The sequence below is a fragment of the Balaenoptera musculus genome, chromosome 3, assembly GCF_009873245.2.
Source record: "Balaenoptera musculus isolate JJ_BM4_2016_0621 chromosome 3, mBalMus1.pri.v3, whole genome shotgun sequence".
NCBI classification, from domain to species: domain Eukaryota; kingdom Metazoa; phylum Chordata; class Mammalia; order Artiodactyla; family Balaenopteridae; genus Balaenoptera; species Balaenoptera musculus.
This window is the reverse complement of record NC_045787.1, coordinates 156495448-156518275: the sequence shown is the minus strand read 5'-3', so window position 1 is coordinate 156518275 and position 22828 is coordinate 156495448. Positions and strand designations below refer to the sequence as shown.

The window sequence follows — 22828 nt, the reverse complement described above, 5'->3', positions numbered from 1 at the left end:
GTTAAGCATAGAATTATTGTATAGCCCAGTAATTTTACTCTTAGGTATATACTCAAGAGAATTTAAAACGTTCACACAAAACCTTGTACACAAATGTTTATAGCAGCATTGCTCATAATAGCCAAAAAATGGAAACAACCTTAATGTCTATAAACAGATGACTGGATAAGCAAAACATGGTATTATGTGGTAAATGGAATATTATTCAGCAATTTTTAAAACGAATTATTGATAATTCAACTACAGCGTGGTTGAATCTGAAAACAGTATGTTGACTGAAAGAAACCAGAAACAGAAGTCTGTGTAATTCCGTCTATATGAAATTTCCATAAAAGATAAATCCATAGAGACAGAAGGAAGATTAGTTATTGCCTATATCTGGAGGGGAAGTGGGAAGTGGGAGATGAGTGCTAAAATGTACAGGGTTTCTTTTTGGTGAAAATATTCTAAAATTGATTATGGTGATGGTTGCACAACTCTGTGAATATACTAAAAACCATTGGTTGTATACTTTAAATGGGTGAATTGTATGGTATGTCAATTACATCTCAGTAAAGTTCTTATAAAAAAAAAAAAAAAGAAAAACTAAATTGCAGGGGGCAGGATTGCAAAGAGCCGTCCTTAGTTCTGAAGCATGCTTGTTGTTTTCATGCACTAATCACCAACTGCCATTTTCTTGTTTATTTGTTCATGGTTACTGCCTGTCTTCCCACTAAAATGTAAGTTCCAGAAGAGCAAGACCTTATCTGTCTTGTCGACCACTGTATTCTCCTCTAGAGCTGGCACACAATAGGCACTCGATAAATATTTCTTGGATCAATTAATGAATTAATTACTAAGGCCATCTCCACCTTACCCAACTGAAACAATACCACTACAAGGCCCAGAGTAACAAAGTCAGCAGCTTGTTATTGAGGACCTACTGTGTGCTACAAACTCAACAGTCATTATGTCCCTTATTCCTTATATCCCCTTAGACTGTAAGCTCCAAGGAATTGGGCTTAGTGCTTACCACCATATCCCCAGTGGCTACCATAGTGCCAGGCACATAGTAGGTACACGACAAATATTTGATGAATGAACGAATGAACCAGAGCTAGGGTTATTTCATTCATTCAACAAATATTCACTCAACATCCATTGTGTGCCAGGGCAGTGCTGTATCATTTTATCCTTTAAACATCTCTCAGAAGGTCAGGGATTATCATCCCTATTTTACAAAGAAACTGAGGCTCAGAAAGTGTGGGGAGGGTCTTTCCAAAGACCACATACTTTTTGTAGAGGAATGAGTGAAACTAGTGTCTACCGAGCACCTACTGTATGCCAAGCTATTGACTCACATTATCCCCTATAATTCTCATACGATGACTGTGGGGATGGGATGGAGATGTCCGTTTTGGGGATGAGGAAACAGGCTCAGAGAGGTGATGTCAGTTTCCTGGAACCACACAGCCTGTCAGTGACAGAGCACCAGCCGCGCAGGAGTGCCTAACAGCTAAGAGTTTCCTTTTTCCTCTCATCACCTCGCCCCTGGAGCAGCTGACTCTATGTTCCCCAGGGAGGCCACACTCACTCCTGGCAGTTGCTGTTGTAGCTGAAGACACATTTCTGAAGACTGTCCAGGGTCATGAGGCTGACATGCTCAAACATGTCAAGGGAGACTTCTGAGCCCTCTGCCAAGCGCCGCCATTTAGCCTGGAAGAGAAAGACGCGTGGCAAATGGGTATGGAGACCACAGACCTTCAGCCGGGCTGACGATGACCCAGCTGCAAGTTCACTACAAGACCGCTTTATAGATAAAGGAAGTGAGGCTTCCTGCCATCACATGGTTTGCCCATGAGCTGGAGCCTGGACCAGCCTCACTACCAGGATACCCTCTTCCCAAGAAACCTTGGGACTCACATGCATGATACCGGTGCACTGGTTGAAGATCTTCATGTAGGGCTTCAGTATGTCAAAGTGGAAGGCAGGTGTCAGCAGGTGGCGGTGCCGGCTCCACTTGTCACCTTTGCTGAGCAACAGCCCATCTCCTGGACCCAGAAGACCAAGGTTAAGGACCTCACCAAGAAACCCCACACCCTGCCCCCTCTTTCCTGAAGCCCCAGCTCCAGGCTACCCAGTCCCGAGCTCACCCAGCCAAGGTTTCAGAAAGCCATAGAAAAGGTCATCCTTGGGGGCAACGGCAGCTGTGGAGAGAGAAGAGGTGATGATGTCTCCAGAGTTCTGACCCTTGACCTCTGCTTATGACCTCCTTGGGCCTCCGCTTTGGGCTCTCACCTCCCACGTCACCCCTCCAGTCCAATCCTCCACACCTGCCCCAAAGAGAGCCTTATAACATGCTGATCTGAACATGAGCCTTCCCTGCTCAAACACCTCCCATGGCTCCCTAAAACCTTTGTAAAAAAGTTCAAGCTCAGGCTAGCACTGAAGGCCCTGCCCTATCTTGCTGCCGTATGCCTCTCCCATCTCATCCTTCAGCATACACCAAATAACCCCACACGTTGTCCCTCACTTCCAAACCTTTGCCCAGGCTGTGCTCTCTCTCCAGTATGGCTTTCTTCACCTGATTCTTCTCCTAATCCACCCCCTCTTTTCTGCCAACTCAGGCCATCTGAATTACACCTCCTGTGCTCCCAGCCTCCAGCCTCGCCCTTTCCAGTCTGTCCCGTACCCTAGACCCAGGGGGATCTTACTTGACTCTAGATCTGACCATGTCCCTTTCTGCCCACACACCCATCAGCCTCAAGCACAGCTGCTCAGCCCATTTATAAAGCCTTGAATGACCTATCCCAGTCCAGACCATTCTCAGAACACCTCTGTCCACCACAACCACCCCTCCCCGCACACACCCAACTTGCTAACATCATAGAACTTGTCTCAGGTCCTTGAAAAGCTGTGTTCTCTCTCTGTTCTGAGTCTTTCCACCAGGTGCCCTCTCTGCCTCAAACACTCTTTCCTCATTCTTCCAGTCTCGCTTGGATGCCATTCCCTCTCCTACCAATCACTCAGGATTGTATCCATCCAGTTACAAGCCCTTTGAAGGGAGGGACCTTGTTGATCACTAACATATTGGTGCTAAATAAACTTTTATTGTATGAATGAATTAACCAATCAAAGGATGAATGAATGAAAACTATCAATGGGTAGATGGATGGATGGTTGGATGGTTGGATGGATGGATGGATGATGGGTGGGTGGGTGGTTGGATGGATGAGTGAATGCATTCCCTTTCTATGTGCTGAATAGATCTGGGACAGAATGGGCAGGGTCCAGGAAGGAAGTACCTGAAACTCAAGTGATGTCACTTTTACCTGAGATATGATTCAGCCACCTACACACACACACACTCCGCAGGCATTGGCCAATTGTATGCACAATCATCTGTCCACTCGTTCTCCCATTCTACACATCTCTGCTGCCACCCTTCTGTGCCCAACCCATGCTGGGCAATGCTGGGGCCCCAGAGATGGCTCAGCTCCACACCCTGCCTGGAGGAGCTCTGGGTGTAGTGGGAAAGGGAAGCAGAGGCATGCCATGTAATTGGCAAGAAGGTAGAATGTGTGCCAGGAGCAGAGGGAGGCACAGAGAAAGGGTTGCTAGAAGTCAAGGCAGACTTCCAGGAAGAGGCAGCTTTGGAGGAGGAGGTGGGAGTCTAGTCACTCCTCTCCCCTCTGGGCTCTGGACTCCACACTAGGCCCTTCAAGGGTCTTTCTGACACACAGACTTGTCCAATGACTATCCTGCTCAAACACCTCCCATGGCTCCCTAACACCCCCAAGATAAAACACAAGCTCCTTCACTTTGTACATAGGTGCTCTGAGTCCAGCTCCTGTCTCATTTCCTACTTCTCCCCACACGTCATCTTCACTCCAGACACCCCAAGTCACCTGAATTCCCCTGGCACTTTCACACATCTGCACTTTTGCACTTAGGACCCTCTACCTGGGACCTCTCATCAGGCAAACTCCTATGCATCCTTCAAAGCCCAATTTCACTGATGCCTCCTCCAGGAAGCCTTCTCCAAACCTTCTCTCCAGTTGAACCCTTGCTCTGCCATCCTCAGGTCCCTCCTCTAATCCAACCCTCAGCACTCAATGCCAGGAGAGCCTATGTCCAGGCTACCTCTCCCATCACGTTCCCCTCCAGTAACAAGGAGATGGTAACATCTACCCTGAAGAAGGTCATATAAGAAAAGCCCCCACAAGTGCCCAGCAGGAAGCTGCATATTACTGTGGTTGAGAGCTTGGCCTCTGGGCCGGCCAGGTCTGCGTTCAAATCCCAGCCCTAATTGGTTGTGTAAACTTGGGCAAGAAAATCGAACAATCTTGCCTACCTCATGGCAACCCTACAAAAACTCAATGAACTAATGTGCTCCTGGCACACAGTAGGTGCTCATTAAATATTCATGCACATAAATGAATAACTAACCAACTGTTGGCTATTTTTACTACTGTGACTATAATTATTGCTCAGTGGTGTCAAAAACTTGTGAGATGAATATCTGGGTGCCCAGCTCACAGCAGAACCCTAATAGGGAAAAATGAATGCACAGACACCATGGAAAACAGTTTGGTGGTTCCCTGAAAAGTTAGACATAGAGTTCCCATATGACCCCACAATTCTACAACTAGGTACCTACCCAAGAGAAATGAAAATATATGTCCAAAACTTGTACACACATGTTCATAGCACCATTATTCATAAGAGCCAAAAGGTAGAAACAACCCAAATGTATGTCAGCAGATGAATGGATAAGCAAATATGGTATATCCATACATCCATACAATGAAATATTACTCAGCCTTAAAAAAGAATGAAGTCCTGATCATTGCTACAATGTGGATGAACCTCAAATCTATTCTGAGTGAAAGTCAGCTGCAAAGGACCACATTTTGTATAATTCCTTTCCTACGATATATCCAGAAAAGGAAAATCCATAGGGACAGAAAGTATTTACCAGTGGATGAAGAGAAGGGGGAATGGGAAGTGATAACATCATTATGGAGTGTTTTATGGGGTGATGAAAAGGTTTTGAAACTAGGGAGAGGTGACAGTTGCACAACACTGTGAACACACTAAATACCTTACACTTTAAAATAAGTAATTACTGGGTCGTATGGTAGTTCTATTTTTAGTTTTATAAGGAACCTCCATACTGTTCTCCATAGTGGCTGTATCAATTTACATTCCCACCAACAGTTCAAGAGTGTTCCCTTTTCTCCACACCCTCTCCAGCATTCATTGTTTCTAGATTTTTTGATGATGACCATTCTGACCGGTGTGAGATGATATCTCACTGTAGTTTCGATTTGCATTTCTCTAATGATTAATGATGTTGAGCATTCTTTCATGTGTTTGTTGGCAATCTGTATATTTTCTTTGGAGAAATGTCTATTTAGGTCTTCTGCCCATTTTTGGATTGGGTTGTTTGTTTTTTTGATATTGAGCTGCATGAGCTGCTTGTAAATTTTGGAGATTAATCCTTTGTCAGTTGCTTCATTTGCAAATATTTTCTCCCATTCTGAGGGTTGTCTTTTCGCCTTGTTTATGGTTTCCTTTGTGGTGCAAAAGCTTTTAAGTTTCATTAGGTCCCATTTGTTTATTTTTGTTTTTATTTCCATTTCTCTAGGAGGTGGGTCAAAAAGGATCTTGCTGTGATTTCTGTCATAGAGTGTTCTGCCTATGTTTTCCTCTAAGAGTTTGATAGTGTCTGGCCTTACATTTAGGTCTTTAATCCATTTGAGTTTATTTTTGTGTATGGTGTTAGGGAGTGTTCTAATTTCATACTTTTACATGTACCTGTCCAGTTTTCCCAGCACCACTTATTGAAGAGGCTGTCTTTTCTCCATTGTATATTCTTGCCTCCTTTATCAAAGATAAGGTGACCATATGTATGTGGGTTTATCTCTGGGCTTTCTATCCTGTTCCATTGATCTATATTTCTGTTTTTGTGCCAGTACCATACTGTCTTGATGACTGTAGCTTTGTAGTATAGTCTGAAGTCAGGGAGCCTGATTCCTCCAGCTCTATTTTTCGTTCTCAAGATTGCTTTGGCTATTCGGGATCTTTTGTGTTTCCATACAAATTGTGAAATTTTTTGTTCTAGTTCTGTGAAAAATGCCAGTGGTAGTTTGATAGGGATTGCATTAAATCTGTAGATTGCTTTGGGTAGTAGAGTCAGTTTCACAATGTTGATTCTTCCAATCCAAGAACATGGTATATCTCTCCATCTATTTGTATCATCTTTAATTTCTTTCATCAGTGTCTTATAATTTTCTGCATACAGGTCTTTTGTCTCCTTAGGTAGGTTTATTCCTAGATATTTTATTCTTTTTGTTGCAATGGTAAATGGGAGTGTTCCCACTACTGGGCATATACCTTGAGAAAACCATAATTCAAAAATAGTCATGTACCACAATGTTCTTTGCAGCTCTATTTACAATAGCCAGGACATGGAAGCAACCTAAGTGTCCATCGACAGATGAATGGATAAAGAAGATGTGGCACATATATACAATGGAATATTACTCAGCCATAAAAAGAAACGAAATTGAGTTATTTGTAGTGAGGTGGATGGACCTAGAGTCTGTCATACAGAGTGAAGTAAGTCAGAAAGAGAAAAACAAATACTGTATGGTAACACATATATATGGAATCTAAGAAAAAAACAAAAAGGTCGTGAAGAACCTAGGGGCAAGATGGGACTAAAGACACAGACCTACTAGAGAATGGACTTGAGGATATGGGGAGGGGGAAGGGTAAGCTGAGACAAAGTGAGAGAGTGGCATGGACATATATACACTACCAAACGTAAAATAGATAGCTAGTGGGAAGCTGCCGCATAGCACAGGGAGATCAGCTCGGTGCTTTGTGACCACCTAGAGGGGTGGGATAGGGAGGGTGGGAGGGAGGGAGACGCAAGAGGGAAGAGATATGGGAACATATGTATATGTATAACTGATTCACTTTGTTATAAAGCAGAAACTAACAACAACAAAAAAAGAATATATATGTGTAACTGAATCACTTTGCTGTACAGCAGAAATTAACACAACATTGTAAATCAACTATACTTCAATAAAACTTAAAAAATAAAAAAAATAAAAAATAAAATAAAATAAGTAATTATATGGTATGTGATTTCAGCTCAATTTTTAAAATGAATATATGAAAACAAGCTACAATTAAATGGCTGTATATCCTGCCTTGTCTTCTATAAAGCATTTTCACCTACTTTCTCTGTATATCCCAAATGCCCCTTAAAAGATGAAGAAACAGAGGTTCTAAGAAGAGCCATGCCTTCCTCAGGGCCCATCAGCTATGTGGGTTTAAGCCTAGAGGAGCAAACCCCTGAGATGTGGTCCCAAGGAGGCCCCAATAGGGGATGGAATTTAAGACTTAGGACCAGGTCTGTCCAATCTCAGGCAGGCAGGCATGGAGGGGCCCGGACACCTTGGGGCCAGGAGGTCTGACTCCAGGTTGCCTCTCCTGACTCACACAGCCCCACCCTCCCCAAGCTGGAGTCTCCCATCCAGCTCCTCCAGCGGGGGAGGCACTGGATATCCTGCCTGTCCTGAGAGAGGGGAGGGGAGAGGAGAAGAAGAGGCCTGAGCATCTACTAAAGTGCCAAGCTTATGATGGGGGCTCTACTCCCTGGTCTACTTGGGGTCTCATAACCACGCAGGGTGAGACTCAGAAAACAGATGCTCTGAGCTGGTGGAGAGGGGAGGGAGGGGGAAAGAAAGAAAGAAAAAAGATATTAAAAAGGCAGAAGAGAAAAAACCTTTATCAGCACCAACCCACACTATACTACTGACTCTTCACAACCACCTTATTTTACAGATCAGAAACTGAAGCCCTGAGAAGCTAGATGAATTGCTGGGTCACACAGCAAGCACATGCTCCAGCCTGGATTCAAACCCAGCCCACACAAGTCCTGGCCCAGGCCTCTTCCCACAACTTGGTGCCCATCCCTTGGAAGAGTCACCCTTCCCAGGGTCCAGGTTTCCCTCTTTGTTCAGTGGGGATGGTCATTCCCTTACAAATGCAATAATGGGGGACACTGAGGCATGAGGACGGCAGAGCTGGGAAAGGGAAGGATGGCAGCCCCTTCCTCCTTCATGGCTCAGGGTGCAGCCTTGAAGGTGGTCTCCATACGTGTGTTTGCAGAGACCAAAGCTGAGGCCAGAGGTCCTAAAATTCCTGGAGCTCTTTATTTCCCATCCTTCCTCTCTCAAATGTCCCCTTATGCCTCTGGAGATGCCCAGGTACATGTGAGGCCACCCTGAGGGCCCAGAGCCCCACTTATGAGGAAGATAGTGCTAGACACAGACACATTCAGCGCTAAATGGTTAGGAGTGAGAATGGGAGAGTCTAGAGGAGAGACCTATGGTCTGTCTGGGGGATCAAAGGAGGCTTCCTGGAGGAGAAGGTCTTTAGAGCTGCATGTTGAAGTCTGAGCAAGAGCCTGCCAAGCACACTTGGGAATCCTGCACCTTGAGATAGGTGTGGATGGCAGAAGGGAGAAGCAATCCTTCTACCTCTCCCTCTCTGTCAGTCAGGGCCAGCCTAGGTGAAGAGAGCAGGCTGCAGGCTGCGATAGCCACAGTGGGAGCGTCAGAACCCAAATGATAGGAGTGCCGTGGCTTAAAATTGAGCAACAACCATTTAACAAAAGCTTGGGCAAACAACTGCCTATCCGAACATGTCTGCTCTGACTTTGAGAGGTAAACATCCTCTCAAAGTTCCTGGAACTTTCATTGTCACGCCTTTTCCCACGCTGTTCCCATTATCTGCATTGTCATTGTGGCTTTGGTAAACTCCGATTCATCCTTCAAATGGCCCTTCTTCTGGATAGCCCACCTGCCTAGAAACCCAGGTGGGCTCTGGGAGTTGAGGGTTTCCTCATCACTCAGAGGCCCAGCCCACCTACCCGAGGCGCCCACCAGGGGCTTGATGTAGTCAGGGTGCACCAGCACCAACAGTGGCAGGACAGGTCCTATCCACACCAGGATCGCGTGGTGCATGCTGTCCAGCACCTTCTTCTCATCTTGGAGGCCTGTCTCATTGGGGAGATACTGCAGAGGGTGGCAGAGAAGGGTAGTGAGAAGGTGTCCATCCCTGGCTTCCCCCAACCCTTCCCTCCCACCACTTCCCCTGCCCTCAAAACAAGCCGGGAAGAGCTGTATGATTGTGGGCAGTTGGCCGCACCTGAGTCTCCATTCCCTCATCTGAAAACTGGGGGAAAAGTCAACTCCCCTTCTGAGGGTAGTTGAGAGGATTCATGGAATAGCAAAGTGGAAGAGCCCCAGCACAGGGCCTGACACACGGCTGGTGTTCAAGAAATAAAAGCAGTAAGAGTAAACACAACAATGATAACGGTTGGCACTTATCTAATACCTCTATGTTCGTAATAAAATATTACTAGTATTGTTCTCTTTAACACATACACATGCTTGCAGTTGGGTGCTGCCGTGGGCATTTTTCAGATATTCATACATTCAACCCACACAAGAACCCTATGACGTAGTTGCTACTATTTTCCCCATTTTACTTTACTCAGAAGGGTCAAATGATTTGTCTTAAGTTACAGGTGAGTAAAGGGACTGTCCTGGTTTGGTATCCCCTAGAAGCAGGACCTGAGACAAGGGTTCTAGGGCAAGCAGTTTATTTGGGGGGTGATCCCCAGAAACATGGGTGGGGAGAGGAGGAGTGAGATAGAGAGGGAAGGCAACCAGCAAAGAGTTGTCAAGGGAATTACTCCCATGGGCAACTGGGGCTCAGTCCCATTGGGGACCTCTGGGGGACATCCATCTCAGAGTCAACCCACCTGAGGGTGAGGGGGCTAAGGTGTTTTTATACCAACTCCCCTAGTCCCATAATCACCGGCTGAGGTTGAAGTTCACAGTCCGCCCGTGCAGAGTGGGCTTCAGCTGCTAGAGAAAGCCCTAGAACACAGGTGCTAGCAGCTAGAAGTCAGCCCACTGAAGCCAGAAATGGGCCGAGAGGATGTGCTCAGACACTGGCTTCACCTGCCTTAGTGGTAAAGCGAAGATTTGAACACAGGCCCCCAAGCTCCAAAACGCCTGCTCTTAACCAACATGTTCTATGAGGCAGAGCACTTCAGGCTCAATGTCAGATGGATCTGAGCTCAAATCCACCCTCAGCAGCTGTGTGATCTTGGGCAAGTCACCTAACCTCTCTGAGCTCCAAAGATCGAATCCATAATATAGGGCAGGTCCAACTCTATTTCAGAGGCTATGAGAATTGGGAGAGCTCAGATATAAAGGAGCCTAACCCAGTGCCTGGCCAGTGGTAGTGTCCAGCAATTGTAGAATGAATGAACAAATGACTCCTCTCTGGTTTCTGTGTCTCCTTCTTGATCAGGTTCAGCCCTGAGCCTGTCCACACCCAAGGGAGATAATGGCATCATCCAGGTCTCATGGCCTGGGAGGCAGGATGGGCCCACGGGATCAAGGCTGGACTTCAGAACTGGCGCTGGCCAACCGCCCATGGCACCAGAGCCTGGCCACTATTTCCAGGACCACCATCCATGCCAGAGGGCTTCCTGGAATAAGGACATTGGATATGGGGCATGAAAAATGAGTAGAAGTTCATCTAACAGAGAAGGATATTCTGGGCAGAGGGCACAGTTTCGGCAAAGGCCATGGAGGTGGAAAGTCAGAGTCTTGTTCCAGGAGCAGAAAGTCATTCTATGGGACTAGAGGGAGATGGTAGAACAGGTGAGGAGGGTGGGGGTTGGAGTCTAAAGGGACTTGAACTCCAGCTGAGAAGCTGGGACTTTCTCAGGACAGCAATGGGGAGCCATGGAGGGTGTGTGAGCAGGGGAGGGACATGGCTGGATTCAAGAATCCTTCTGGGACCAGGATGAGGGATGGACTGAAGGAATAAGACTAAAGGCAGGACCCCAGTGAGGAGGCTGGACCATGGAACAGCAGGAGAGGAGGAGGCCTGAGCAGTGGTTGGAGAATGGAAAAGAGGGAGGAGATTCAGGCACAAACAGCCAAAACTTGGTGAGTGCTGGCTCCAGGAGGATAATAAAATGAATGTTTCTTGCACTATTGAGTGGAAATGTGTCTCCTGCTTCCTTCTTCGGAGACACTCACTCCAAGCAGTATCTAAAATGTGTCTAGAATCACTTGATACTTCCAGTCTCCGCAGGACCCAGGAATTGAGCACGTACATCCACCACGGTGTAGCAGGCTCTGTGCCCAGCATGCCACAGACATGACTTCAGGAATCGTTGGAACAATCCCACGAGATTATTAGGAATGATTATAGTTCCACGTTGCAGATGAGTCAGCTGAGGCACAGGAAGGTGAAATAGCTTGCTCAGGGTCACACAGGCAGCACATGGTAGAGACTGGCAAGTCCACACTGATGACCACTGCCCCAAACTGCCTCTCCAAAGTCTTCCTCCAAGTTCAGCATGAGGCCTGAACCAGGAAGGTCTCCACAACTGTCCCTCAGTTTCATTTAGGCCTGGAAGGGGGAATCAGCTGAGTCCAGCAGGGAAATAGGGGCTGGACTCTGGCCCCAAAAGCCTCAGCACCCTCAGGAGTCTGACTTTCTCTCTTCTGACCTCTGAAGCCCTTTTAGAAAAGTCCAGCCTTTCTCATCCAGAAGCTAGAGGGGCAAGGGTAGACAGCTAAGATCAGGGACGCTGGAGCCAGACAGCCTGGGTTTAAACCCAGACGCTGCCACTTATGAGCTCTGTGACCTAAGGCCAGCTACTTAACCTCTCCGCGCCATAGTATCCTCTGGAGAAAAATGGAGATAGTCACAGGACCTACCTTCTAAGACTGTCAAGAGGACCAAATGAGTTAATATTTATAAAGTGCCTGAAATAATACTTGGAATATATATGTGAAATAAGAAATGAAATGAAAGAAAAGGCTTGGAATCCTCACCTGGGACCACAGCATTAAAGAGAAAAAGAGAGTGTGTGAAACCACATTGGGGGGTAGGTGAAGCAACAAAATCTACAAGGGTGCCTCACCTCCCACTCTGGGATTTCACAAGCACTGGTACCTGTGGCTACAGCAATAGCCTGGAATTGTAGAGAGAACTTTAGAGTCAGCTCTGCGTCATCCAAGCTGTGTGATCCTGGGTTCCTGCTTGCCCTCTCTGAACCTCAGTCTCACTCAGATCCTGTAAAATGGGTCTGTTCATGGCTCCAACCAGATTCTTGGGGGGATGAGGGAAGCCAGCAGGTCCATCATCCTTACTGAACATCTGTACCTGCCCTGCCCTGCCCAGCCCACCTGCCCGGCCACACACACCATGCCCAGGTGGCCCAGCAGCCAGCTGCGCCGGGGCGGCTGGGGGAAGCAGCGCAGTCGGCAGCAGGTGATATAGAAGTGCCAACAGAGCCTCAGGAACTGCAGCAGCAGACGGAAGAGGAAGAAGAGCACGGAGAGAAGGAGCCCGGACAGGGCATACAAACGGAACGCCGTCTTCTCCAGTCCCAGGAGGTGCAGCAGGTTCTCTGTGATGGGCAGCATCCTGGGGGGACACATAGGGTGGGGGTCAGTGCAGGCGGGAACCACCCTCTGGCCACATGTGTGCCATACGCATGATGACCTGCGGAGCCAAGCATGATGTGCCTGGGACATAGTAGGCACTCAATACATGTAAGTCCAGACACCAAGGATGCTTCTTCCCAGAGCAGTGACCTCCAGCCAGCTGGCCCCACCCATATGCCCTCAGCCTTGACTTCTCAGGGCATCCCTCCCAACTTCTCTGCCCGTGCACAGGTGGCCAGAGTATTAGAAAACTGAAACAAACTCCCTCCCCTCCTCCTTGCCAAAAGTAGCTCTCAATCAATGACTGACGAGCGTTGCTGGATAAATAATCCAGCTCCTTCTTTCCAGTGCAATGACCCTGAGGTGTGGGTTCTGCATGCACTGCTAGGGTTCCCCAGCAGGATTAAACTCCAGCTGCCCACAAGAGAAACCTTCTCTGTTAGCTGCCTCCTTTCCCCTGTCTTACTTCCCTCTTCTTCTTCTTCTCCTTCCTCTCCCCCTCCTCCTCCTCTTTCTTCTTCTTCTTCTTCTCTTCCTCCTCCTTCTTCTTTTTTTAATTGAGGTAAAACTCACATGATATAAAATGAAGCATTTTAAAGTGAGCAATTCAGTGGCATTAATACATTCACAATGCTGTGCACCCACCACTTCTATCTAGTTCCAAAACATTTCCATCACCCCAAAAGGAGAACCCATCTCCATTTAGCAGTCCACTCCCCGCTCCCCCCACCCCTGGAAACCACTAATCTTTTTTCTGTCTCTACAGATTTGCCTATTCTGGACATTTCATATAAAGGGAATCCTACACAGTGACTTTTCATGTCTTTTGTGGCTTCCTTCACTCAGAATGAGGTTTTCAAGGTTCATCCACTTTGTAGCATGTATCAGTGCTTCATTGTAAGAATTTATCACATTTTGTTTATCCATTCATCTATTGGACATTTGGGCTGTTTCCACCTTTTGGCTACTATGAAATGTGCTGCTGTGACCATGCATGTATATGTATTTGTTTGAGTCCCTGTTTTCAATTCTTTTAGGTTCACTGCCTTCTCCCTTATTGGTCTTTTCCATGATCACTTCCCACATAAACTACTTGCACTCAAATCCTTGCCCTAGCACCAACTCCTGAAGGAACCAAAACAGAGTGGGTGTGTACCAATAATATTAATAACACAGTGACCAGGTATAGAGCGCTTACTACCTGCCACGCACCACCATCAGGGTGGTGCCTCATTTCATGGAATCTTAAAGCAATCCTTGAAGGCAGGTCCCGTCATTCTCTCCATTTTCAAGACAATTCAAGCTCAGTGCCTCCAACTCACGGGAGTTGGGAGCTGGCAGGGGTCCCCTGAACCCCCACCAAGGCCAACCTCAATCAATTTGAGGGCCCATGGACCTCAGACGACACCAAGGAGACTGCTGAAAATGCTCAGGTCCTGCTCTCATCAATCTTTTCCACTCAATCCTATGAGCCAAGGGTTCCCTCTGTGCTCCCACCTCCCTGGGCAACACAGCTAAAGAAACCCTGCACTGCAGGTTCTCACCTGTGTCCTCAACACCCACCCACCCCTGCCAGGGGTGCCCCCCCCCCCCCACCAGGGCCTCCAACCCACTGGCTCTTCCACCAGCCAAAGTCCAACCACATCATCCAGGCAGAGGTGAAGTTTCTATTGGTTGCTGTGTCCTGGGAAAGCAGGTGGATGGGTCATTACCAAATGTGGAGGACCCCATTGGAATGGTCTGACTTACAAGGCAGATGACATGACGACTCATTAGGATGGCTACTATCAAAGAAAGAAAGTAAGAAAGTAACAAGTGTTGGCAAGGATGTGGAGAAATTGGAAACCTATGCATTGCAGGAGTGAATGTAAAATAGTGCAGCCATGCTGCGGAGAACAGTATGGTGATTCCTCAAAAAATTAAACATAGAATTACCATATGTCCTAGCAATCCCACTTCTGGGTAGATCCCTAAAAGAAGTGAAAGCAGGGACTCAAACAGATATTTGCACACTCATGTTCATGGTGGAACTATTCGCAATAGCCAAAAAGTGAAAGCAACCCAAGCATCCATCAATGAAAAAATGGATAAACAAAATGTGGTCCATTCATACAGCGGAATGTTATGCAGCCTTTAAAAGGAAGGAAATTGTAACACATGCTACAACATCGATGAACCTTGATGACATTATGCTAAATGAAATAAGCCAGACACAAAAAGACAAATACTGTATGATTCCACTTGTATGAGGTCCCCGGACTGGTCAAATTCATAGACACAGAAAGGAGGATGGTAGTTGCCAGGGTCTGGGGGAGGGGGAAATGGTGAGTTAATGTTAACAGGTACAGGGTTTTAGCTGGGGAAGATGGAAAAGTTCTGGAGATGGATGGTAGTGATGGTTGCACAACAATGTGAATGCCCTTAATACCACTGAACTGTACACTTAAATGGTTAAAATGGTAAATGTTATGTGTATTTTACCACAGTTAAAATCTTTTTTAAAATACAGAAAGCCTGGTGTAGGCAATATGCCCTCTGGAGGGCTGGATGGGGGAGGGGGAGGGGTGGGGAGTAAGCAACCTTCCAAAATGAAACACAGAGAGCTCCAAGTCATGAGTCCCAGGCATGTGCTCTGAACTAAGACCACTGATGTGCAATTGGGCTGCCTCTCCCATGGGCAGCTCTAGGTGACACACTCCACAGGAAGTAGCCATGGGTATTTATTTCTCTACCAATTTAACGATGGGTAATGATTTTCCCCAGCAATATCGGGGAAGACAGCTAGCAGTTACTACTAAGAATTGTGACCTTCCTCCGGCTTCCACAGGCCAGGACTTCCACTAAGGGTTCTACATGCTTCTCTTCAGCATTCAGTTGGCAAATCATTTCTGAGCCCCTGCTATGTGTGTGACTCTGCTCTAGGCATGGGGATATAATGATGGCAGGGCAGACATGGCCCTGGCCCTTAGGGGTGGTGACCACCAACAGACATGCTAGGACACCACAGAAAGGCTACATGTTCTGAAGAAGGTAAAGTGGGGATGGGGGAGTGGCTGAATATTGGCCCCCCCCATTGATATCCCATTCTAATCCCTAGAACCTGTGACCTTATATGGAAAAACCTTTGCAGGTGGGATTAAGGTAAGGATCTAGAGATGGGGAGATGATTCTGGATTGTCCAGGTGGGTCCTAACTGGAATCACAAGTGTCCTTCTAAGAGAGAGGCAGAAGGAGCCGAGGACCCGGGTTCAATCCCTGGTCAGGGAACTAAGATTCCGTAAGCCCTGAGGCGCAGCCAAAGAAAGAGAGTGAGAGAGAGGCAGAGGGAGATTTGGCACACAGAAGAGAAGGCCGTGTGAAGACAGAGGCAGGGATTGGGGTGATGCAGCTACAAGCCAAAGAACACCTGGAGCCCCCAGAAGCTGGAAGAGACAAGGAAGGATCCTCCCCTAGAGCCTTCGGAAGGAGTGTGGCCCTGCCAACACCTGGATTGCAGACTTCTGGCCTCCAAATCCAAGAGCTAATAAATTGTGTTGTTTTAAGCCATCCAGTTCACGGAAATCTGTTACAGCAGCCACAGGACACTAACCCTCAGAGTAAGAGGATGGGGAGCAATTCTTTTAGATGAAGTGGTCCAGGGAGGCCTCTCTGGAGAGGGATACCTGGGCAGAGGCCTGAGTGAAGTGAGGAACCTATATGAAGGGGGCTTTCTTACTAAATATGCACACACACACACACATATACACACACACACACACACACACACACACACACACACCATAAGCAGCTGGGTTCTAATCCTAACTCCTCCACTGACTGCTTTTACTGCCACCCCCAGCTCCCCATATGGAACTGGGGGTAGCTGTAAGAGATGATCTCTGAGTCCACCATGGTATGACCTTTCCTGTGTGTGGTCTGGAGTGGAGGGATGGGGTGGGGGTCACCATCCTGGCAGGCCCAAGACTTCTGGGGGTGGGCTGAAGTCAACATATTCAGCCAACAGGTCACATGGGTCACATCTAACCCCTGGGCAACCTGGCTGTAGTCTGGCTTCCACCCCATCCACTACAGATACCTTTCTAAAGGCCTGTCATTCCTCTGCTCTAATTCCCCCCATGGCTCCCCACTCCCCCCAGCCTGGTATCCAAAGCCCTTTGGGAGGTGAACCCTGCCCATCCTCCACCTCAGCCACAAAGATACCCTTTCTCAGTCTGTTTTGGACCCCCCTTTCTTCACCCAATTTGTAAATGTTGGTGTTCCTTAGAGCTTGGTCCTGGGTGGTCTCCTCTCCCTCTGTGCACACCTCCTGAGGATCTCACCCCCTCCCATGGCGTCCGTGACTCATCTCTGAGGTGCCTCCCATGTCTCGGTGGCCCCCTTGATAGGTCCAGCCACCTCCTGGATATTCCCCCAGGGGTATCAGATTCACCTCACCCCCTACCTCCCTCCTTCCTCCTCCGTTCGATCTGTTGCCGTCTCCTGCCAGTCGTCCATCCTAAACATCTTTCACATCCATTCATTTCTCTCCATCCATCATGGGTCGATGTCAAGTCTCTCCATCAATCGATGTCAAGTCACCACTGTGGTAGCCTCCTCCCATCGGTCCCCTGAGTTCCATCCTTGGCCCCCAGCAGTCCATTCTCCACACAGCAGTCAGAGGGCTCTTCCTAAAATTAAATCAGACATGACCTTCCCCTTCCTCCTATGGCCCCCCATTACACTCTGAAAACAATTCAGACTCCTTTCCATGGACCCCATTGCCCTGTGTGGCCTGCCCCTGCTGACGCCTCCAACTCTGTCTCCCACTGCTCTCCCCCTCACTCACTCAACTCCGGCCACTCCAGCCACAGGCCAAGTACATTCCTACCTCAGAGCCTTTGCACATGCTGTTCCCTCCACCCTGCATGCCTCTCCCCCAGCTCTGCCCACACCAGCTTCCCCTCGTCCTCCAGGCCCAGCTCTGCCCTGACAGTCCATTTTGCACTGCAATCATCCACCTCCCTTCCTTTGCTCTCAAAAGAATTATTGAGCACCTGCTGTACGCAGTGACTTTCACAGTCATGCATGCCTTTCATCTTTCCAGTAACCCTCAGAGGAAGTTGGGGGACTTGGAGTCACAGCAAAAGCCCCCACCTCCACCCAGGAAAATCGCAGCTGATATCCTGACCAAAGAGATGTCTTCCTGAAGGATTGAAATGGGAAGGAATTGGAACAAGATAAAATGTGAGCCCTGAAAAAGGGGTCCCTGCTCCAGGTGGGTGGGTGCATGGGAGGGCCAGAGAAACCCTGTGCCCACCTCACCATCCCTCAGGACAGGTGCAGGCTGCAGTCTTTCCTGGGACAGACACCAGCTCTACTCCTAGCAGAAAAAAACACATGCTGTGGGTCCCCAACTGGCTCTCACCTGGGAGCCTCAGTCTTCTCATCCACAAAATGGGAATAATTGAAAGAGGTCCATCTGATGTTCACGGGAGGAGCTCAGTAAATGAGTGCATTGAGGAAGTCCTCTACTTTCGGCAGCTGGGTTCCTCCTCCTCTCAAACAGAGCAGTTCTGTCCAAACCCCCAAAGAAAGTGCTACAAAAAGTTTTGAGGTGGTGCAGCCGCTGTGGGAAACAATTTGATAGTCCCACAAAAAGTTAAATATAGAATCATCCCATGACCCAGCAATTCCACTCCTAGGTGTATACGCAAAAGAATGGAAAACAGTGAGTCAAACCGATACTTGTGTACAAATATTCATAGCAGCACTATTCACAATCACCAAAAGGTGGAAGCAGCCCAAATGTCCATCAACTGGTGATGGATAAATATCATATGGTGTATCTATACAATGGAATCTTATTCAGCCATGAAAAGGAATGAAGCACTGACACAGGCTACAACACGGATGAACCTCAAAAACATCAAGCTGAGTGAAAGAAGCCAGACACAAAAGGCCATGTATTGTACAATCCGGTTTATACAAAATATCCAGACTAGGTAGGAGACAGAAAGCAGATTCGTGGTTGCCAGGGGCTGGAGGGAACGGGAGTGGGGAGTGAGGAGGTCTCCTTTCAGGGTGATGGAAATGTTTTGAAAACAGATACATGTGGTGATTGCACAACATTGGGAATGTACTAAATGCCACAGAATTGTTCACTTTAAAATAGTTATTTTATATTAGATGAATTTTGCCTCAATTTTTTTAAATGCAGAAAAAAAGGTTTTGAGGACCCATGAGAAATTTATCATGGTGGCTGCCTCTGAAAGGAGCCTGCAAAAACTGGGGGCAGGACTGGAAGGGAGGCTTACCTTTCTGTCTCCATCTTTGGGGACTTTTTTTTTTTTTTTAAACATCTTTATTGAAGTATAATTGCTTTACAATGGTGTGTTAGTTTCTGCTTTATAACAAAGTGAATCAGTTATACATATACATATGTTCCCATATCTCTTCCCTCTTGCATCTCCCTCCCTCCCACCCTCCCCATCCCACCCTTTGGGGACTTTTTGATTTTCTATACCCTGAGCACATATTGACCACTCAAAAGTGTTTTAACTATTAAAATTAATTAGTGAATTGTACAAGCCAAAGAATGAACTCTAATGTAAACTATGGACTTTAGTTAATAACAACGTTTTAGGGACTTCCCTGGTGACGCAGTGGTTAAGAATCCGCCTGCCAATGCAGGGGACACAGGTTTGATTCCTGGTCCAGGAAGATCCCACATGCCACGGAGCAACTAAGCCCGTGAGCCAGAACTACTGAAGCCCAGCGTGCCCTAGAGCCCGTGCTCTGCAACAAGAGAAACCGACGCAATGAGAAGCCTGCGCACCGCAACGAAGAGTAGCCCCCGCTCGCCACAACTGGAGAAAAGCCCACGTGCAGCAACGAAGACCCAACGCAGCCAATAAATAAATAAATAAATAAATAAATAAATAAATAAATAAATAAGTGAAAGATGGGGGAGAAACCTAGCATGTTAAAAATAATAATAATAATATTCTATATTGGTTCATCAAGTGTAACAAATGCACCACACTAATGAGAGATGTTAATAACAGCGGAGTTGAGGGGGTGTGTTGGAACCCTATACTCTCTGGGTAATTTTTCTGTAAACCTAAAACTGCTCTAAAAAGTAAAGTCTGTTAAGATTTAATAAGTTGATAGCACAGGAAACTACATTCAATATCCTGTGATAATGGAAAAGAATATAAAAAAAGAAGGAATATATATGTATAACTTAATCACTTTGCTGTACAGGAGAAATTAACACAACATTGTAAATCGACTATACTTCAATAAAAAATTAATTAGTTGAAATTAATGAAAAATGAATTAAGATGCTTCAATGGGGGGGCATGTTTGGGAATGCAGGCAGTTATTCTCTTTCTTGATCTGGGTGCTGGTGACATGCGTGGGTTCAGTTTGCAAAAACCCCAGTTCTAGAATGTGCACTTTCCTGTATGTATACTACACTTCAACTTAAAAAATTAAAAATAAAATGAAGAGGTGTTTGGGGATTGCATTATCCTTTAAAAATGCATTTTTGGATTCAAATCACAGCTCTGCCCCTCAGCAAGTAAGCAGCCTGGAGTGAGTCCAGTCCCCATCCTCAGCATCCCCATTTCTAATCTGTGAAATGGGTTAATAATAAAGGGACCTACTTCCTAAGGTTGTTTGGGACACTTCAGTGAGATAAGGCTTGGCACATAACATGCAAAATTTCAGCCATTATTCCTATTTCTATTACAATATTTTATAAAAGTGAGACAAATTCAAAGCTGACACTCTCAGGATGCTGTGGGAGGCTGGCATGCCCGTTCCTCTCAGCACCAGCCCCCAATCTCATCCCAGAAGCCAGGCAAGGCTCCCAGCAGCCCCGCCCTGGCAGAGGTGGCCCCGCCCACCCTACTGGGGTAGGCATTATCTGAAGATGGATGTGCCAGTGACTGGCTCTGAGGCCGGCCCACGCCCATGGAGTGCTGGTTTGTCAAGTTAGCCCAGCCACCAAACGGGGACTCGTCATACAAGGCGTGTGGACTCCTGAGAACGAATGCAGTAACGTGGACCCTGGCCCACCAGAAACCATATATCTGCCTCTTCTTGAGCCACAGGCACTGTACATACTACCTCCACTCCCCACATGGTGGCCTGACAGCCAAGCAGCCAACACTGGCCCCACTGCCCTACATCCCAGCCCTGCTCTCCATTCCCTCTAGCAGCCTGTAGTCAAGACAGCCTGCCCCCTAAGCTGGCTCATGGTACCTTTTCGAACGCCTCTATGCCAAAGGGCTGTCCCACCTAAGACTCATATTTTTCCAAAGTGCCAGACCCCAGAAGTTATGAGCCGGGAGGGGGCCTACCCAAATTTCTGGGGTTCTGAGAGTTTCAGGGGCAGTTATTATGGCAGGGCCAGGTTGGCAGACCAGGATGTGGAGGGGTGAGTCTCACCACAGCTTTGGGCATATTTTAGGCATTTGCTTGCAGCTTCTTTGGCCCAAAGGAGATCCTGGCAGAAAAAGAAGCTTAAAAACTACCAGTAATCTAGATCATTCCAGGGTTGCAATTGTCTCTGCCCATCATCTCCATCAAATGTGGCCATGCTTGGATGTGCACCTCGGAAAGGACTCCTTGGAGCTCTGCATCTTAGCTGTGTGACCTCAGGTGAGTGTCTGCACCTCTCAGAGCCTCAACTTCCTCATCCAGAAGACAGGAACCATATTACCAACCTCATGGGGCTGAGATGACAATTAAGCGTTTTTTAATGTGCTCAGCTCAGTGCTTCATCAAGGACAGTAAGTCCTTGATCAAAGGTACCTCTCAACAGCTGTTGGTACTACCATCACATTCATTATTGTAACTCAGCCACCCAGGATTTCGAGAATCAGGCCCAAGTCTTTCCAGGAAGGAGAGATGGGGTCCCATACCATCTGGATGACTCTTGAATGTCTCCAGAGTCATCCAAACCCCTCTGCGGATACCAACCCAGGTCACAGCTGGACACTAGCCCAAAGCTAATGTTACTGCTCAGAAACCCAAGCTGGGCTATACAGAGAGGCCAGGGCCATCGGAAAGTGCCCAGGATTTTGGGGTCAGCCAGGGCTGGTTTGTTCAAATCCCAGCTCCCCCACTGTCTCCCTCCCACCTCCAGCCTGAGACTTATCAGCTGGTGGGCCTCAGTTGCTTTGCATGGTCCCTGCTGGCTAGCCTCACTCTGGTCCAAGGGGGAAGGGCCAGGCCCCTGGAACACCAGGGAGCATTATTTCAAACAAACTTCCAACAAACATCAGCTGGGACCAACTGCAGGACCTCACGCGACCCTCACAGCCAACTGTGGGGACCCAGGCAGGCATCCTCTTTTCATAGAGGGTCAGTTGGAGGCTCTGCGCCTGTGATGTGTGTGAGACTGTGAAGGCGGCGGGACCACAAGCCTAAGGTTCATCAGTGGGACGCACTGCCTCCCCTTTAAGACAATGTGGAGTGGTGAAATCCCAGTGACCCCAATCAGCCTTAAGAAGGCGTCACAGGGCTGGGCTTGGATCCGTCTAAGATGTCCTGATTCGGAGGGGTGTCTTCTTGAGGCCCTTCCCACCATGGACACCCAGAGAGAAGGATACACCCAGGACTCAGAGGCGCACATAGAAGAAACCTCACACAAATGCAGCGACGGTCGGGGACACACACACACACACACACACACACACACACACACACACACGAGTCCCTCACAGGCAGTCCCGTCCTGGTTCCTGGGGATTCCCGGGGCCGGCGGTGCCCCCGCCCGCCGCCGCGCGCAGACCCTCGCACCCGCGCTACCAGCCCCGGAGCTGGTGCACCTCGGGTTACCGCGCAGGGCTGAGGCCGCGCTCAGGTTACAATCCGCCCCCCACGCGCGCTCACCCTGCGGGTCTCGGCCTCCCTCCCTCGATCCAGATCCGCCTGAACCGAAACCTCGGCTCTGACCATGCCGTCAGGCGGCCCAGCCCTTTAACCCAGACCAGCTGTCCACAAGGAGAGGCCCGCCCCTGTCACGCCCCTGATATCAACAGCTTCTGGGCGGGGACCGAGGCGCGGCCTCCAGAGATGGAGAAAACAAGATACAAGAGACATAGAGGCATGGAGAAGGACAGAAAGGGAAAGACAACAGAGGATGAGTTGGAGAGTGACAGGTGGAGAAATGGAGAGAAAGACACAGAGACAGAGAAAGACACAGGCAAAGAGACAAAGACTGAAGATACCCAGAGGCCCCAACCATCAGGGTTCCTGCCACCCTGACTCCCTTTAGCGCCCAAATCCCCCTC

General features: G+C 47.9%; 1 protein-coding gene across 3 annotated transcripts in view; it reads right to left on the bottom strand.

Annotated features, from left to right (window-relative positions):
* Positions 1-22503, bottom strand: part of LOC118892708 (cytochrome P450 4F22) — a 30184-nt gene extending 7681 nt beyond the window's left edge. The window contains exons 1-6 of one of the 3 annotated variants that reach the window (XM_036847520.1): positions 22428-22503; positions 12303-12525; positions 8933-9077; positions 2133-2186; positions 1903-2030; positions 1574-1695 (exon numbers count right to left, since the gene is read on the bottom strand). In XM_036847520.1, coding sequence (XP_036703415.1) covers positions 1574-1695; positions 1903-2030; positions 2133-2186; positions 8933-9077; positions 12303-12524 — 671 coding nt within the window. In that variant the 5' untranslated portion in view covers position 12525; positions 22428-22503. Of the gene's footprint in view, positions 1-1573; positions 1696-1902; positions 2031-2132; positions 2187-8932; positions 9078-12302; positions 12526-17949; positions 18069-22427 lie in introns of those variants that run through there. The other 2 variants (XM_036847522.1, XM_036847523.1) reach the window with 2 other exon arrangements.
* Positions 22504-22828: the final 325 nt, after the last annotated feature.